At 42.7% G+C, this 18,376-nt stretch overlaps 1 protein-coding gene across 2 annotated transcripts in view; it reads left to right on the top strand.

The window, feature by feature from the left end:
• Positions 1-18,376, top strand: part of LOC103112031 (cytochrome P450 4B1) — a 34,256-nt gene that overhangs the window by 10,824 nt on the left and 5,056 nt on the right. For both annotated transcript variants that reach the window (XM_060205976.1, XM_060205977.1), the window contains exons 2-8: positions 1,838-1,979; positions 2,150-2,194; positions 2,697-2,824; positions 3,487-3,611; positions 3,911-4,062; positions 4,205-4,311; positions 5,033-5,223. In XM_060205976.1, coding sequence (XP_060061959.1) covers positions 1,838-1,979; positions 2,150-2,194; positions 2,697-2,824; positions 3,487-3,611; positions 3,911-4,062; positions 4,205-4,311; positions 5,033-5,223 — 890 coding nt within the window. The remainder of the gene's footprint in view (positions 1-1,837; positions 1,980-2,149; positions 2,195-2,696; positions 2,825-3,486; positions 3,612-3,910; positions 4,063-4,204; positions 4,312-5,032; positions 5,224-18,376) is intronic.

The raw sequence follows: 18,376 nt of genomic DNA, 5'->3' as shown, positions 1-18,376 counted from the left end.
GACCTAGAATTGGCAAAACAATCTTGAGAAAAAAAAACAGATCCGGAGGCATCACACTGCCAGATCTCAAATTGTATTATAGGGCCATTGTCATCAAAACTGCTTGGTAGTGGAACATGAATAGACACAGTGACCAGTGGAGTAGAACTGAGAGCCCAGAAGTGAGCCCCCACACCTATGGACATCTAATCTTTGACAAAGGGGCCCAGACTATTAAATGGGGAAAATAGAGTCTCTTCAACAAATGTTGTTGGAAAGAATGGGTTGAAACATGCAGAAGAATGAACCTGAAGCACTATATGTCACCAAATACAAAAGTAAATTCCAAGTGGATCAAGGACTTGGATGTTAGACCACAAACTATCAGATACTTAGAGGAAAATATTGGCAGAACTCTTTTCCACATAAATTTTAAAGACATCTTCAATGAAACGAATCCAATTACAAAGAAGACTAAGGCAAGTATAAGCCTATGGGACTACATCAAATTAAAAAGCTTCTTCACATCAAAAGAAACCACTACCCAAACCAAGAGACCCCTCACCAAATGGGAGAAGATACTTACATGTCATACATCAGACAAGAGTTTAATAACCAAAATATATAGAGAGCTTGCCAAACTCAACAAGACAATAACCCCATCCAAAAATGGGGGGGAGGACATGGACAGAATATTCACCATAGAAGAGATCCAAAAGTCCAAGAAACACATGAAAAAAATGCTCCAAGTCTCTGATTGTCAGAGAAATGCAAATAAAGACAACAATGAGATGCCACTTCACTCCTGTGAGAATGTCATATATTAGAAAAGGTAACTGCAGCAAATGCTGGAGAGGGTGTGGGGTCAAAGGAACCCTCCTAACTGCTGGTGGGTATGTAAATTGGTCCAACCTCTGTGGAGAGCTGTCTGGAGAACTCTCAGAAGGCTAGAAATGGACTTACACTATGATCCTACAATTCCTCATCCTTGGGGTATATCCTAAGGAACCCAACACATCCATCCAAGACCTGTGTACACATATGTTCTTAGCAGCACAATTTGTAATAGCCAAAACCTGGAAGCAACCCAGGTGTCCAACATCAGATGAGCAGCTGAGCAAGTTGTGGTATATATACACAATGGAATACTCCTCAGCTATAAAAAATGGTGACTTCACCGTTTTCAGCCAATCTTGGATGGATCTTGAAAAATTCATGTTAAGTGAAATAAATCAGAAACAGAAGGATGAATATGGGATGATCTCACTCTTAGGCAGAAGCTGAAAAACAAGATCAGAAGAGAAAACAGAAGTAGAACCTGAACTGGAATTGGTGTATTGCACCAAAGTAAAAGACTCTGGGGTGGGTGGGTAGGGAGAATACAGATCCAAGAAGGATGACAGAGGACCTAGTGGGGGTTGTATTGTTATATGGGAAACTGGGGAATGTTATGCATGTACAAACCATTGTATTTACTGTTGAATGTAAAACATTAATTCCCCAATAAAATAAAATAAAGTAAAAACAAAACAAAACAAAACAAAATAATACAGGTTCCAGCTGCAATATTGATAGAGAACTGGCCACAGCCACCAGATGGAAACAATTTGGTTTGGGGCTGTTGCTCTAATTCATGTGCAATGAGTGGGTGGCTTAGGCATAAATCAGTAGCTGTGGCACCAGAGATAGGACTAAGCCTAGAGGTGTTCAGGATTTAGAGATTATAGGTGTGTAGATTATAGAGGGAGAAAGAGAGACCTTGGACAAAGGACTACCTGATGGCCTCTTCCTTTCCCTGCCCAAGAACTTGGGAGCTGACTGGTGACTCCTTGTATCATTACCTCTGTCTGCATTACAGATCCAGAAGACAGGGAGTCTGGACAAGGTGGTATCCTGGATCCATCAGTATCCCTCTGCTCACCAACTCTGGCTGGGACCGTTCCTTGGCTTCCTGAATATCTATGAACCTGACTATGTCAAAGCTGTGTACAGCCGAGGGGGTGAGGACCCAAGAAGACTTCCTGAGAGCAAAGCACTTGAGGGTGGGGGGGCTATGGGGAGAAATCTTTATCTCTAACTTCAGTCTGGGTAGATGGAGTTCCCATGCTTTACATCAGCTCTCCTGGAAACCCTCAGTCATTCCTCACTCCTTTTTCTCCTTCTCCTGCAGATCCTAAGGCCGCAGATTTGTATGACTTCTTCCTCCAGTGGATTGGTGAGTGGGCACAGGCCTTCCTGCCATTCTATCCCAGACCTTTGGTGCTGGTGTGTGACCAAGATCCATCCCAACCCTGTCCCTCCCTGTCATATCCCACTCAAGTCAGTTTTCCCACCAAGTAAGCTGTCAGGTCTCCCTTTGACCATCCTGGGCTCAGTAATGTGATGGGGAGACTGGGAGGAGACAGGAATGCTCCTGCTGGCCAGGGAAGTGGGGCTTGGGTACCTTCTCCTGCTATCTCTGTTTACTTACCCAGATAGGCAGGGGAAGGGCTGCAGGAAATGTATGCAAATGAAAGACAGCTTCCAGGAGGAGTTGGCACTAAATTGATCCTAGGAGATTCAGTTGAAGGTGCAGCTCAGGGCAGGGCCACAGCTGTCCACATGGTTGGAGGCAGATGTGAGTAGGGTGCAGGCTGGACAGCAGGACTAGGGTGGGTAGGGTGTGTAGGGTAGGATTATGTGGGTTGATGGGTCTTTCTTCCCCAACCTGTCTTCAGGGAAAGGGCTTCTGGTACTGCATGGACCCAAGTGGCACCAGCACCGCAAACTGCTCACTCCTGGCTTCCACTATGATGTGCTGAAACCCTATGTGGCTGTGTTTGCTGAATCCACAAACTTGATGCTGGTGAATACTCCCAACAGGCTGCTGAGTCTGCATTTGTTGCCCCCCACTTCCCTCCCCCCCATATGACCTGAGGAGGAACAGTGAGGAGCAGCTCTGAAGCCTGAGGCCCAATGATGCCCACATAGTAGAGAACCAGCCTTGCCCTGTGATGATGAGCACTGAAGCTGCAGATACCCAGGCAGCTCTTCCCTGAGTCCCAGCCACCCTCTCTCATTCCAAAGTGGCTCTATGAGTCTCCATGCACAGCAGACTTCAGAGAAGAGATATTCTCAAGCCTTTGAGAATATCAGGAAGGTCACTCACATCTGAAAAGTGCCTCCTCTTTGCCTACCATGACAGTCTAAATTAGCTACTCATCTCCCAAAGGCATGGTGGGAAAGGCTGTGAGGCTCAGGAGGGATAATCTCCAGAGCTCAACCTGGTTAATCTTTTCCTGCATCCCTGTGGGCCTGACTGACAAAGACTGTGCTGGGGAGCTGCCTCCTCTGGGACTTCTGTCCCCTCCTAGGCCTGCTCTAGCTGGGGGGAAGCTTCTGTGGGTGCCTAACTGCCTCTGGGTGCTTCTTTCTGCCCTGAGGTCCAACCCCATGACCCAGGAGGCTGCAGGCACATGGTGGGGGACAAATTGGCCTCCTATATTGCCTTCCATTTCTGGGCTCCAGGACAAGTGGGAAAAAAAGGCTCGGGAGGACAAGTCCTTTGACATCTTCAGTGATGTGGGCCACATGGCTCTGGACACACTCATGAAGTGCACCTTTGGCAAAGGGGACAGTGGCCTGGGACAAAGGTTAGTGGGTGCCTTGGGTGACCACCTTCTCCACCAGGCTGGCCAGAAGGAATGGGGAGCAGGAAGGCACGCCTTGATGGGAGTTGGGCTATGGTGGGGAGGCAGATTGTGTATGTGAGAGAGAGAGAGAGAGTGTGTGTGTGTGTGTGTGTGTGTGTGTGTGTGTGTGTGTGTGTGTGTACCTGTGGAGGGTATTTGAGGGGGAGGGGAGGAAGGGAGGCAGAGCTGGCTTGGAGCTGGTTGGGGCTCTGCCTCAGTCAGGGCCTGAGTGCCCCTCTTCCTGCCTCGTGGCTGTGCAGGGACAGCAGCTACTACTCTGCAATCAGCGACCTCACTCTGCTGGCGCAGCAGCGCATCGACTCCTTCCAGTTCCACAATGACTTCATCTACTGGCTCACGCCCCATGGCCGCCGCTTCCTGAAGGCCTGCAAGGTGGCCCATGACCACACAGGTGGACGCTCCCCCAGCCCACCTCTAGCACCCCCAACCCTATCCTGCCCCACCTGCCCCCAGGGTCCTCCCTCGGCTGGACTCCACATGCCTCAGAGGCAGAGGTGGGCTCCCACCAGTCACAGGCTGTGCTTCTGGTCCAGACCAGGTCATCAGGGAACGCAAGGAAGCCCTGAAGGATGAGAAAGAGTGGGAGAAGATCCAGAAGCGGAGGCACCTGGACTTCTTGGACATTCTCCTGGGTGCTAAGGTGAGATGGCGTGCTCACTCCCATCTGAGGACTGCTCCCAGCGGGGCCCTTGGCCCATTCCTGGGACAGGGTTCAGCAGGCTGCAGAGATGACTGATAAGCATTTTCCTCCTTTTCCCCAGCCAATAGCACTTGTTCTTTGTCTTAGGAGACCTGTCAGCAAAGGCTCAGAGGCAGAGCGTGACTGGCTCTGACACTCAGGAGTTGAGTCGGAGAGAGACTAGGTCACACACTGGGATCTTGTACTATGTTCGTTTATTCACCCAGTCCTTTACTCATTTACTCACTTAGTCCATTACTGGCCTACTTCCTAAGTCTCTGAGTTCTGTCCTGGGTTAGTGCCTTTGCTAAGGGACTGAGACAGTGGGAAAGACCTGGTCTTGTCTCCAGGTGCTTATAGTCCAGCAGAGGAGCTAGGAGGTAGCCACTCCATTGGCAAAGCTCTCTTCCTAGCCCAGCTGGTGTCTGTGTGGACTGAATTGATTTGGACTGTCATCTCACCACATGTCACTTGGTGAGAGAGATCAGGGAAGTGTTCCTGGAGTAGGAGACACTCATACGGGGCTTGGGAGAATATACAGGAGACTGGGAGAAGATCCTAAGGTCAAGTCTGAAAAGGAGTTGCACTCCATCCCTTTAACATTCATTTGACAGCTGCTGTTAGGATCCTGGCATGTGCCTCCCATGCCTTAACATCGCCTGTTACTCCTTCCTTACCCCAGGATGATGGTGGTGTCAAGCTGTCAGATGCTGACCTGCGGGCTGAGGTGGACACGTTCATGTTTGAAGGCCATGACACCACCACCAGTGGCATTGCCTGGTTTCTCTACTGCATGGCCCGGTATCCTGAGCACCAGAAACGCTGTCGGGAGGAGGTCCAAGAGATCCTGGGGGACCGGGACTCCACCCAGTGGTGAGTGATTCGGGACAGTCGGTATAGTCAGACCCAGAAATGCCTGTGCCCATGTGGTCTAGGGTATCTGTGGATGGTACTGGGTCATCCTGGGAACCAGGTGACGGGGGTAGCAGCTGTCCTGTTCAGGCTGGTGCTGTGGCTTTGTGGGAGTCTGTGGCTAGATAAAGCTGTACACCCCAGAGTCCATTCTCCCCCCTGGGAGGCTTTCAGATGTTGAGTCTTACAGACCAGGTTGTCAGCAGGAAGCTTTCAGATGTTGAATCTTACAGACCAGGTAAGATAATTTCTGGAACCATCCGTTCCACCCCGGTTCCATGGCTGCCAGTTCTTAGCAACATCGCCCAGCCAGATATTCGTCGGGATGCGGCATCATCTAAGTTCATTTCCCACGTCTATGCTCGACGGACCGGACCTGCCAATATACGCGGATATCTTCGCCCACCCTGTCCAACGCTTGACGTCTCGTCACCCAATCTGGTCCCCTACACCTACACTGAACTTCTCTGTTCCAGACTCTTGGAAACAGAGTTGGCAGTCAGCTGAGGTAAAGAACAAACACCTCATCACAGACCCCTGCAAGTGTCAACCCGGCTTTGACCTAGCACGTTATGATTGGGCCCTCCTCAGTCGCTATCAAACAGGCCATGGCCGGTGCACCGCTATGTTCCATCGCTGGGGAGCCAGAGACGACCCGAACTGCCCCTGCGGCTACAGAGACTATGACCCACATAGTCAACGACTGCCACCTCTCCAGATTCAAAGGAGGTCTCGAAACTTTACATCAGGCTCAACCTGATGCTGTTGACTGGCTACGGAAGAAGGGCAAATGCTAGAAGAACGGACCAGGTTGTCAGAAGGCGACTGGCTTTTTGTGTGCTGCTGCCCTCTGCTGGCGGAATCTGACCAAATTCCTAGCTCTTGTTGATGCTGGTCACCTAGGCAGGAGTGAGAAGCCACACCCACAGGTGTAATTTATAAGCCCTACCTTTCACCTTTCCAAGCCACACCTGTCACCACTTCTTCTTTTCCTTATTCACTTCTTGATACCCCCACCTCTGCCGCCTGTCTCAGTTCTGCAGGTAGAATATAAGAGATTATTTTAATTAGATTTATATCTGTTCCTTTGATTTATTTCTTTATATTCCATGATTAAGTAAATTCATCTGGTATTTATTTATCTCTTTCTGAGTTATTTTATTTAAAATAATCACCTCCAGTTCCAGTTACATCTATACAGTGCAAAGATTTTATTCTTATTTAAAATTTTTTATTGGGGAATTAATGTTTTACAAAATAAAATAGTTTGTACATGCATAACATTTCCCAGTTGTCCATATAACAATACCACCCCCACTAGGTCCTCTGTCATCCTTCTTGGACCTGTATTCTCCCCACCCACCCACCCAAGAGTCTTTTACTTTGGTGCAATACACCAATTCCAGTTCAGGTTCTACTTCTGTTTTCTCTTCTGATCTTGTTTTTCAACTTCTGCCTGAAAGTGAGATCATCCCATACTCATCCTTCTGTTTCTGACTTATTTCTCATTCCATACTCATCCTTCTGTTTCTGACTTATTTCACTTAACAGGAATTTTTCAAGGTCCATGCAAGATTGGCTGAAAATGGTGAAGTTACCATTTCTTATAGCTGAGTAGTATTCCATTATGTATATATACCACAACTTGCTCAGCCACTCATCTGTTGTTGGACACCTGGGTTGCTTCCGGGTTTTAGCTATTACGAATTGTACTGCTAAGAACATATGTGTACACAAATTTTTTTGTATGTGTGTGCTGGGTTCCTTAGGATATATCCCCAGGAGAAGAATTTCAGGATCATAGTGTAGGTCCATTTCTAGCCTTCTGAGAGTTCTCCAGACTGCTCTCCACAGAGGTTAGACCAATTTACATTCCCACCAGTAGTTAGGAGGGTTCCTTTGACCCCATAACCTCTCCAGAATTTCCTGCTGTTACCTTTTCTGATGTATGACATTCTCATAGGAGTGAAGTGGTACCTTATTGTTGTCTTTATTTGCATTTCTCTGACAATCAGAGACTTGGAGCATTTTTTCATGTGTTTTTCGGACTTTTGGATCTCTTCTGTGGTGAATATTCTGTCCATGTCCTCCCCCCATTTTTAGGTGTTTGTTTCTTTGTTGTTGAGATTGGCAAGCTCTTTATATATTTTGGTTATTAGCCTCTTGTCTGATATATGGCATGTAAAGATCTTCTCCCATTCTGTAAGGGGTCTCTTAGTTTAGGTAGTAGTTTCTTTTGCTGTGCAGAAGCTTTTTAATTTGATGTAGTCCCATAGGCTTGTGCTTGCCTTAGTCTTCTTTGTAATTGGATTCGTTTCATTGAAGATGTCTTTAAAATTTATGCGGAAAAGAGTTCTGCCAATATTTTTCTCTAAGTATTTGATAGTTTGTGGTCTAACATCCAAGTCCTTGATCCACTTGGAATTTACTTTTGTATTTGATGAAATACAGTGGTTCATTTTCATTCTTCTGCATGTTTCAACCCATTCTTTCCAACACCATTTGTGGAGGAGACTCTGCTTTCTCCATTTAATAGCCTGGGCACCTTTGTCAAAGAGTAGATGTCCATAAGTGTGGGGGCTCACTTCTGGGCTCTCAATTCTATTCCACTGTGTCTACTCATGTTCCACTACCAAGCAGTTTTGATGACAATGGCCCTATAATACAATTTGAGATCTGGGAGAGTGGTGGCTCCAGTTCTGTTCTTTCTTCTCAAGTTTGTTTTGGCAATTATAGGTCTTTTCTGGTTCCAGATAAACATTTGTAGCATTGTTCTATTCTCCTAAAAAATGTGGTTGGGATTTTGATGGGGACAGCATTAAATTTTTATATGGCTTTGGGTAGTATATTCATTTTGATGATGTTACTTCTTCCAACCCCTGACATGGAATATCTTTCCACTTCTTTGTGTCTTTTCTATTTCCTTGAGTAGTGACTCATAATTTTTAGTATACAAGTCTTTCACTTCTTTGGTTAAGTTTATTCCTAGATATTTATAGTTTTTGTTGCGATAGTAAAAGGAATTGATTTCTGGATTTTAACTTCTTCTAACTTAGTGTTTGCATAGAGGAATGCCACTGACTTTTGAATGTTAAATTTGTAGCCTGACACCTTACTGTATTGCCTGATGATTTCCAAAAGCTTCTTGCTAGATTCCTTAGGTTTTTCTATATATACTATAATGTTATCTACAAATAGGGAGAATTGGACTTCTTCTCTTCGAATCTGTACTCTATTTCCTTGCTCCTGCCTGATTGCTATGGCAAAAACTTCCAACACTATGTTGAATAGTAATGGTGACAGTGGGCAGTCCTGTCTAGTACCTGAGTGGAAATACTTCCAGTTTTTCACGATTGAGTATGATGTTGGCTGTAGGTATGCTATATATAGACTCCACTATCTTCAGGAATTTTCCATCTATTCCCATTTTTGTAGTGTTTTGATCATAAAGGGATGTTGGATTTTGTCAAAGGCTTTCTCTGTGTCTATTGATGTGACCATGCGGTTTTTGGTCTTGCTTTTGTTGATGTGGTGGATCACATTGATTGACTTACATATATTAAACCAACCTTGCATGCCTGGGATAAACCCCACTTGGTCATAATGAACAATGTTTTTAATATACTGCTGTATCTGGTTGGCTAGAATTTTGTTCAATATTTTAGCATCTATATTCATCAGAGATATTGGTCTTTAGTTTTCTTATTTGGTTGTGTCCCTGTCTGCTTTTTGTATCAAAGTGTTGTTGGCTTCATAGAAGCTGGAAGGGAGTATTCCAGTGTCTTCAGTGTTCTGGAAGACTTTTAAAAGTAGAGGTATTAGTTCTTCTTTGAAGGATTTTAGAATTCATTTGTCAAATCATCTGGTCCATTACTTTTATTCTTGGGAAGTTTTTTGATAACTGTTTAATTTCATTAGCTGTGATGGGCCTGTTAATGTTATCTAGTTCCTCTTTACTTAGTTTTGGAAGTTGGTAGGTATCTAGGAAATCGTCCATTTCTTCCAGGTTCTCTAGCTTGGTGGCATATAGTTGTTCATAGAAGTCTCACATGATATGTTGAGTTTCTGCAGTGTCTGTTGTGATATATCCTCTATCATTTATGATCAAATTTATTTAGGTGTTCTCCCTCTTTTGTTTTGTGAGTCTGGCTAAAGGTTTGTTGATTTTGTTCATTCTTTCGAAGAACCAACATTTACTTTTGTTGATCTTTTGTATGGTTTTCTTATTTTCAACGTTATTCATTTCTGTCCTAACTTTAGTGATTTCTGTCCTTCTGGTTGCTTCAGGTTCCTTTGTTGTTCTTCTTCTAGGTCTTTAAGATGTGCAATCAGGCTGTTTGTTTGTGCTTTTTCTTCTTTCCTAATGTGTGCTTGTATGACTATGAACTTCCCTCTCAGTACTGCCTTAGCTGTGTCCCAAATATTTTGATAGCTGTGTCTTCATTTTCATTGAACTCTCAAAACATTTTGATTTCTTCCTTTATTTCCACTTTGACCCAGTAGTTGTTCCGTAGTGTACTGTTGAGCTTCTACGTTTTGGGACTCTTACTAATTTTTCATTAATTGTGAAGTGTTAGTTTAATTCCACTGTGGTCTGAGAAAACGCTTGGGATGATTTCAATGCTCTTGAATTTGCTGATGCTGTCTTTGCGGCCTAACATGTGGTCTGTCCTTGAGAATGACCCATGTGGACTTGACTAAAATGTGTATTCCAGTTTCTTGGGATGAATGACTCTGAAAATGTCCAATAGTTCTAGTTTATTTATGTCCTCATTTAGTTCCCTTGTTTCTTTATTGATTTTCTGCCTGGATGTTCTGTCAAGTTGAGAGTAGGGTGTTGAAGTCCCCTACTATGACTGCGTTGCTGTTAATATTTTGCTGTAGCACTTTCAGTAGATGTTTGATGTATTTAGATGGCTTCTCACTGGGTGCATAGATGTTAATAATTGTTAAATCCTCCTGATTGACTGATCCTCTGATCATTAAGTAGTGTCCATCCCTATCTTCTTTAATTTTATTTATTTTAAAATCTGTCATGTTAGATATGAGAATAGCTGTTCCTGCCCTTTTTTTGTGGGCCATTGTCTTGTATGTTAGTTTTCCATCCTTTCACTTTGAGTCTGTGTTTGTCTTGTTGAGTCAGGTGGGTTTCCTGTAACAGCATATCATTGGGTGGTGTTTTCTGATCCATCTTCCTACTCTGTGTCTTTTAAAAGGTGAATTCAGGCCATTGACATTTATTGATATCAAAGATTGAAGATATTTGAATGCCATTCTTGTAGATTTTTAGAATGTTCTGATATATGGCCTATTTATGGTGGTCTGACTGTTTATAGGAGACCTTTCAGAACTTCTTTTAGGGCTGGCTTGGTGATAGTTGATTCTTTCCACTGTTGCTTGTCTGAGAAGGTTTTTATGCCTCAATCTAGTCTGAATGACAGTCTAGCAGGATACAGTAGTCTTGGTTGAAAGCCTTTCTCACTGAGCACTTTATAGATATCTTGCAATTTTCTTCTGGCCTATAGTGTTTGTGTGGAGAAGTCTGCTGCTAATCTTAGGGGTTTTCCTTTGTAGGCGACTCTTTGTTTTTCTCTTGCAGCCTTGAGGATCCTTTCTTTATCCTTATTCCTTTCCATTTTAAATATGATTTATCTTGGTGTCTTTAAGTCTGGGTTATTTCTGTTTGTGACCCTCTGGGCCTCTTGAACCTTTATGTCTTTTATGTTGTCTAGACTAGAGAAGTTCTCAGCTATTATATCCTGAAGAATGCTTTCTTCCTTTCCCTCTCTTTCTACCTCTCATAAGCCAATAATACTTACATTCTTTTGAAGTCATCTGATAGGTCTCTGTTGTTGTTTTCAGTATCTCTTAACCTCTTTTTGGGATCTATTTTTTGGTTGTCTCTATATCATCCTCGATCTTGCTAATTTTGTCTTCAGCTTCATTGATTCTATTCTCCCTCCCCTCTACTGTTTTCTGGAGTTCATCTATTTTGTTACCCTGTTCTGATACTGTTTTAGCTTGTTCAGCTAGTTGTATTCTTAGCTCAGTTATTTCAGCTTTCTGCTCTGTAATGACCTTGAGATAATTAGTGTTTTCTTCCAGAGTCTCATTTGTTGTTTCTACATTTCTGATGACAATTCTTTCAAACTCTTTACTCACTCCTATGGTTATTTCCTTAACTAATATTTGGGTGTTGACTGTGTTATTTTGTGATTCACCCTTTGGGAGGCTTTTAGTTTAGTCCTGGTTCATTTCTTCAATATTTCTTCTTGTTGGTTTAACCATTCTATATAGTATGTTATGAGGTCCCTCTCTCAGTATTTTTCAAATTACTGATCACTCTTTCCTGGATTGGCTTGTGTCCAAGTAAGATAATTAAAGGGTTCACAGTTGTGGAATTTGACAGTTGATTCAATAGTATTTTAATTCCTGAGTTGGAGCACAGTGGCTTAAAAGCCTCTTTTCTTCTTTTTCTTCCCTGTAGGCTATGGGAGCCTGAGGGCTGTTAAACTATAGTAGGCTTACTAGCTTAATTTCTCACTCCTGACCAAGAGATAAAGCAGGGTGGGGCAGAGATAATCAAGTGGTTATGCCAAGAGACTCTCACATACCAAGCATCCAAAGTTTAATTCAGCTTCTCTTTCAAGCTGGGCAGCACTGCTGGGCCCTGTGATTTTCTAAACAAGTCCTATTTATAGTCTGTAGGTTCTGAGGCAATTATTTAACATGTTGTCATCAGGAGAACAATGTGGAAAGGCTACCACCACACAGCCCCACTGCTAGGCCACCGAGGTTTAGCTCTTCTCCTGAGTTTTGTGGTTAGTTCTCTGTCCCCCAATGTCAGCACAGGGCCTCCCCCCTGCTGCTCCACCCTCTGAGGGCAGTAGCAATGGAGACTCACAGTTGCATTTGGTGAGTCTTAAGGGAGTCCTCTCCTCCCTTCAGCAGTCTTTTTGTTGGTAAAACAGACTGGAAGCGTTGTCTCAACCGGTAAACTGCTGGACTGTTACCAGCTGCTCAATCTCTTCTTAGGCTCATCTCTTTCCAGAAGGTACAGGTGTTTACACTTACTGGTGATTTGGTGGGTTCCTGAAGTTCTAGTCCTGCCTTGTTGCAGTCCCAGGTGACCTCCTTTGCTTTTTCTAGTTGACCCAGGAGAGGAGAGGAGAGAAACACAGCTGCTTCTGCTCTGTAGCCCCGCCACCACCAGAAGTCTCCTCTGTTTTTATTTTCTGTTCTTAACAGTTCTCCAGCAATAGCGAATATTTCTCCCACAGTAGAAACAATAGATGAAACTGTAGATGCATGAGTTTTTACCTCAGAATTCACATTTTTCAGCTTAATGGTTATAGTTCTGCCCCATGACTTGGTGGGTTCCCAAAGTGGTACTAGTCTTGTCTTGTTGCATTCTCAGACAATTTTCTTTGCTATTCCTTGGCTGGGGAGAGGAGAGAAACACAGCTGCTGCTACTTTGTATTCCACCTCAGGAAGTCTCTATTTTATTTTTTAATGTATGAATAACCATTCTTTTAAAAATTTTATTTATTTATTATTTGATAGAGATGGAAATTAAGAAGAGAGAGGGAGGAAAGAGAGGGAGAGAGACAGAGAGACACCTGCAGTTCTATTTTACCACTTGTGAAGATTTCTCCCTGCAGGTGGGGACCAGGGGCTTGAACCCAGGTCCTTGCACACTGTAATGTGTGTGCTTAACCAGGTGTGCCAATGCCTGGCCTCCCTCTTGGGGAATTATTTTTTTTATTTTTAAATTTTTTATTTAAGAAAGGATTAGTGAACAAAAGCATAAGGTAGGAGGGGTACAACTCCACACAATTCCCACCACCCAATCCCCATAACCCACCCCCTCCCATGGTAGCTTTCCCATTCTCTATCCCTCTGGGAGCATGGACCCAGGGTCGTTGAGGGTTGCAGAAGGTAGAAGGTCTGGCTTCTGTAATTGCTTCCCCGCTGAACATGGGCGTTGACTGGTCAGTCCATACCCCCAGTCTGCCTCTCTCTTTCCCTAGTATGGTGTGTCTCTGGGGAAGCTGAGCTCCAGGACACGTTGGTGGGGTCTTCAATCCAGGGAAGCCTAGCCAGCATCCTGGTGGCATCTGGAACCTGGTGATTGAAAAGAGAGTTAACATACGAAGCCAAACAATTTGTTGAGCAATCATGGATCCCAAGCTTGGAGTAGTGGAGAGGAAGTGTTAGGGAGGTACTCACTGCAAACTCTAGTGTAATCCTGCTTTCAGGTATATATTTTGCAGTAGTTTATGGATACGTGTGCACATAAGCTCTCTCTCACAGAACTGGTGTATATCTAGGTTATGGGACTTTGTTAGAAAGTGAACTACCTGAGATGAAATTAGAGTGTACTATTAAAGGAAAGGTCTCACCTGAGTAATGAAGCTGAAGGGTTGTCATTCCACACGTGAAGTCTCTGGATACAGTCTGAGGTGAAGCATGTTGAGATGGCAATCGTTGCGTTGGTTAGGTTGTGATCGGCGGATGCAATATTATTTGGTTTGGATTGGGAGATGCATACAGGAAAGTGGGCCCTATCCAAGGGTGCCAGGACTGGGGGAAATAGGGGCTCTATAGTGAAGATGTGAGGTTCCTGCTGTCTTAGGGTTCAAAAAGACAATCAATAGTTAATATTATTATCACATTATTTGTTAATTGGGTTAACTTTGAAAAGTCCCTTTGTTATGGTTTGCTGTACAGTACCCAGTATCTTGTATATAGCTGTGCTATTGGAAGCTTCTAATCTACTTGGTCTAGGCTTTTGAGAGAGTCCGCATATCAAATACGTAGCCTATATATTAAAAAGATTCAGTTTGTCTTTTGAGAAACTTTGAGACATACAATTGACTTCCCCCCTCTCATATTAATTAACTACTGATTTATATGTCTACATTTTGCTAGGAGTGTACATAAACACCATTCCCACCACCAAAGGACTGTGACCCATCCCTCCCGCCCACTCCCACCACCCACTGGCCCAGGAAGCTACATGTCTACCCCTCACCACTGGGTTTTTACTTTGGTGCCCTACTTACAATTTGATCAGGTCCTGCTTTTAGTTTCCCTTTCAGATCTTCTAAGTCAGCTTCTGTTGATGAGTGGGATCATCCCATACTCATCTTTATCTTTCTGACTTAGTTCACTTAACATAATTCCTTCTAGCTCTGTCCAAGATGGGTCAGAGAAGGTGGGTTCATTGTTCTTGATAGCTGCATAGTATTCCATTGTGTATATATACCACAGCTTTCTCAGCCACTCATCTGGTGTTGGGCACCTGGGTTGCTTCCAGGTTTTAGCTATTATGAATTGTGCTGCTATGAACATAGGAGTACACACCTCTTTTTGGTTGGGTGTTATGGAGTCCTTGGGGTATAACCCCAGGAGAGGAATTATTGGGTCATATGGAAGGTCCATGTCTAGCCTTCTGAGAGTTTTCCAGACTGCTCGCCACAGAGGCTGTACCAATTTACATTCCCACCAGCAATGTAAAAGGGTTCCTCTGTCCCCACATCCTCTCCAGCATTTGTTGCTGCTGTCCTTTTTGATGTATGCCATTCTTACAGGAGTGAGGTGGTATCTTAGTGTTGTCTTAATTTGCATTTCTCTGACAATCAGTGACCTAGAGCAGTTTTTCATATGTTTGTTAGCCTTTTGGATCTCCTCTGTGGTGAATGTTTTGTTCATTTCCTCTGCCCATTTTTGGATGGGGTCATTTGCTTTTTTGCGGCTAAGTTTGCTGAGCTCTTTATATATTTTGGTGATTAGTTTCTTGTCTGATGTCTGGCATGTGAAGATCTTCTCCCATTCTGTGAGGGGTCTCTCTGTTTGTTTAATAGTTTCTTTGGATGTGCAGAAGCTTTTCAATTTGATGTAGTCCCATTGGTTTGTTTCTGCTTTGGTCTTCCTTGCAATTGGGTTTGATTCATCAAAGATGTCCTTGAGGTGTAGGTGGGAAAGTGTTTTGCCAATGTTTTCCTCTAAGTATTTGATTGTTTCTGGTCTGACATCTAGGTCTTTGATCCATTTGGAGTTGATTTTTGTTTCTGGTGAGATAAAGTGGTTCAATTTCATTCTTCTGCATGTTTCAACCCAGTTTTCCCAGCACCATTTATTGAAGAGAGCCTCCTTTTTCCATTTAATCCTTTGGGCCCCCTTATCAAAGATTAGATGCCCATAGGTGTTGGGATTTACTTCTGGGCTTTCAATTCTGTTCCACTGGTCTGTGTGCCTATTTTTGTTCCAGTACCATGCTGTTTTGATGATGATGGCTTTATAATATAGTTTAAGGTCTGGGAGTGTGATGCCTCCATTTCTGTTTCTTTTCCTTAAGATGGTTTTGGCAGTTCTAGGTGTTTTCATGTTCCAGATAAATGATTGTAGTGTTTGTTCTATTCTCTTAAAGAAGCCTGGTGGAACTTTGATGGGTATTGCATTAAATTTGTATATGGCTCTGGGAAGAATATTCATTTTGATGATATTTATTCTCCCAATCCATGAGCATGGGATATCTTTCCATTTCTTGGTGTCAGTTTCTATCTCCTTGAGTAGCGACTCATAGTTTTCAGCATACAAGTCTTTCACTTCTTTGGTCAACTTTATTCCTAGGTATTTGATTGATTTTGCTGAAACAGTAAATGGGAGTGATTTCTGGATGTCTTCTTCTTCAGATTTAGTGTTTGCATAAAGAAATGCCACTGATTTTTGTACATTGATTTTGTAGCCTGATACCTTGGTATATTGCCTAACAACTTCCAGTAATTTTCTGCTGGATTCTTTAGGTCTTTCTATGTATACTATCATATCATCTGCAAATAGTGAGAGCTTGACTTCTTCCCTTCCAATCTGTATTCCTTTGATTTCTTTCTCTTGCCTGATTGCTATGGCAAGAACTTCCAATACTATGTTGAAGAGTAACGGTGACAGTGGACAGCCCTGTCTAGTCCCCGATCTGAGGGGGAATGCTTTCAGCTTCTGTCCATTGAGTATGATGTTGGCTGTAGGTTTGCTATATATAGACTCCACTATCTTGAGGAATTTCCCATCTATTCCCATTTTTTGTAGAGTTTTGAGCATGAATGGGTGTTGGATTTTGTCAAAGGCTTTCTCTGCATCTATTGAGATAATCATGTGGTTTTTGGCTTTGCTTTTATTGATGTGATGAATGACATTGATTAATTTACGGATGTTGAACCAGCCTTGCATTCCTGGGATGAATCCCACTTGGTCATGATGAACAATCTTTTTGATGTGTTGCTGTATCCGGTTGGCCTAGATCTTGTTTAATATTTTGGCATCTATGTTCTTCAGAGATATTGGTCTGTAGTTTTCCTTTTTTGTTCTGTCCCTATCAGCTTTTGGTATCAGGGTGATGTTGGCTTCATAAAAGGTGGAAGGGAGTATTCCTGTTTCTTCAATCTTATGGAATAGCTTAAGAAGTATGGGTATTAACTGTTTCCTGAAAGTTTTGTAGAATTCGTTTGTGAAGCCATCTGGTCCAGGACTTTTGTTGTTGGGGAGATTCTTAATAACGGTTTCAATTTCTTTGTCTGTGATTGGTGCATTTAGATTTTGTAGTTCTTCTTGGTTCAGTTTTGGAAGTGCATAGGTTTCTAGGAATTGTTCCATTTCTTCCAGATTCTCTAGCTTGGTGGCATATAGTTCTTTATAGAAGTTTCGCAGAATTCTCTGGATTTCTGTGGTGTCAGTTGTGATATCTCCTGTATCGTTTACAATTCTATTAATTTGAGTCTTCTCTCTTTTTTGTTTGGTGAGTCTGGCTAGGGGTTTGTCAATTTTGTTTAATCTTTCAAAGAACCAACATTTGGCTTCATTGATCTTTTGTATGGTTCTTTTATTTTCGATGTTGTTTATTTCTGCTCTAACTTTAGTGATTTCTGTCCTTCTGGTTGCTTTAGGGTTCCTTTGTTCCTCTTCCCCTAAGTCCTTGAGGTGTGTAGTAAGGTCGTTCATTTGGGCTTCTTCTTGGTGTTTAATATGTGATTGTATGGCTATAAGTTTCCCTCTCAGTACTGCTTTAGCTGTGTCCCAAATATTTTGATAGGTTGTGTCTTCATTTTCATTAGTTTCCAGGAACATCTGAATTTCCTGTTTGAGTGAGTCTCTGACCCAGTGGTTCTTAAGGAGCATGTTGTTTAGTTTCCAAATTCTATGTCTTTTAATAATTTTCCGTTTGTTGTTAAAAGTTAGTTTTACTCCACTGTGGTCTGAGAAGATAATTGGGATGATTTCAATGCTCTTGAATTTATTGATGCTGTCTTTGTGGCCTAACATGTGGTCTATCCTTGAGTATGTGTTGTGTGGATTTGAAAAGAAGGTGTATTCCAGTTTTTTGGGGTGGAGGAGTCTGAAAATGTCCAAGAGGTCTAGTCTGTCAATCTCTTCATTCAATTCTCTTGTATCTTTATTGGTTCTCTGCTTTGTTGATCTGTCTAAGTGTGAGAGTGGGGTATTGAAGTCTCCCACTATTAATGTATTACTATTGATGTATTTTTGAAATTCTTTCAGTAGGTGTTTAATGTATTTAGATGGTCCCTCATTGGGTGCATAGATGTTAATAATTGTTAAGTCTTCTTGGCTGATTGATCCTCTAATCATTATGCAATGTCCTTGCCTATCTTTTATTACTTTATTTAATTTAAAATCTATCGTGTCTGAGATGAGAATGGCTGTTCCTGCCCTTTTTTGTGGAACGTTAGCCTGTATGATAGTTTTCCATCCTTTCACTTTAAGTCTGTGTTTATCTTGTTGTGACAGATGGAATTCTTGCAAGCAGCATATGGTTGGGTTATGTTTTCTGATCCATCCCCCCACCCTGTGCCTTTTGATGGGTGAGTTTAAGCCATTGACATTTATTGATATTATGGATTTAATGTATTGTAGTGCCATTGTTCTAAAAAACAATTTGTTTACTCTGATATATTGCGAGTATTATAGTGATGTTCTTGTTTATAAGAGGTCTTTTAGTACCTCTTTCAGGGCCGGCTTGGTGATGGTTGCCTCCTTTAACTGTTGTTTGTCTAAGAAGGTTTTGATCCCTCCATCTAGCTTGAATGAAAGTCTAGC

The sequence above is a fragment of the Erinaceus europaeus genome, chromosome 13 (genome assembly GCF_950295315.1).
Source record: "Erinaceus europaeus chromosome 13, mEriEur2.1, whole genome shotgun sequence".
Taxonomy (NCBI): domain Eukaryota; kingdom Metazoa; phylum Chordata; class Mammalia; order Eulipotyphla; family Erinaceidae; genus Erinaceus; species Erinaceus europaeus.
Note: the sequence above shows the minus strand (reverse complement) of the source record. Positions and strands in the feature narration are given on the sequence as shown.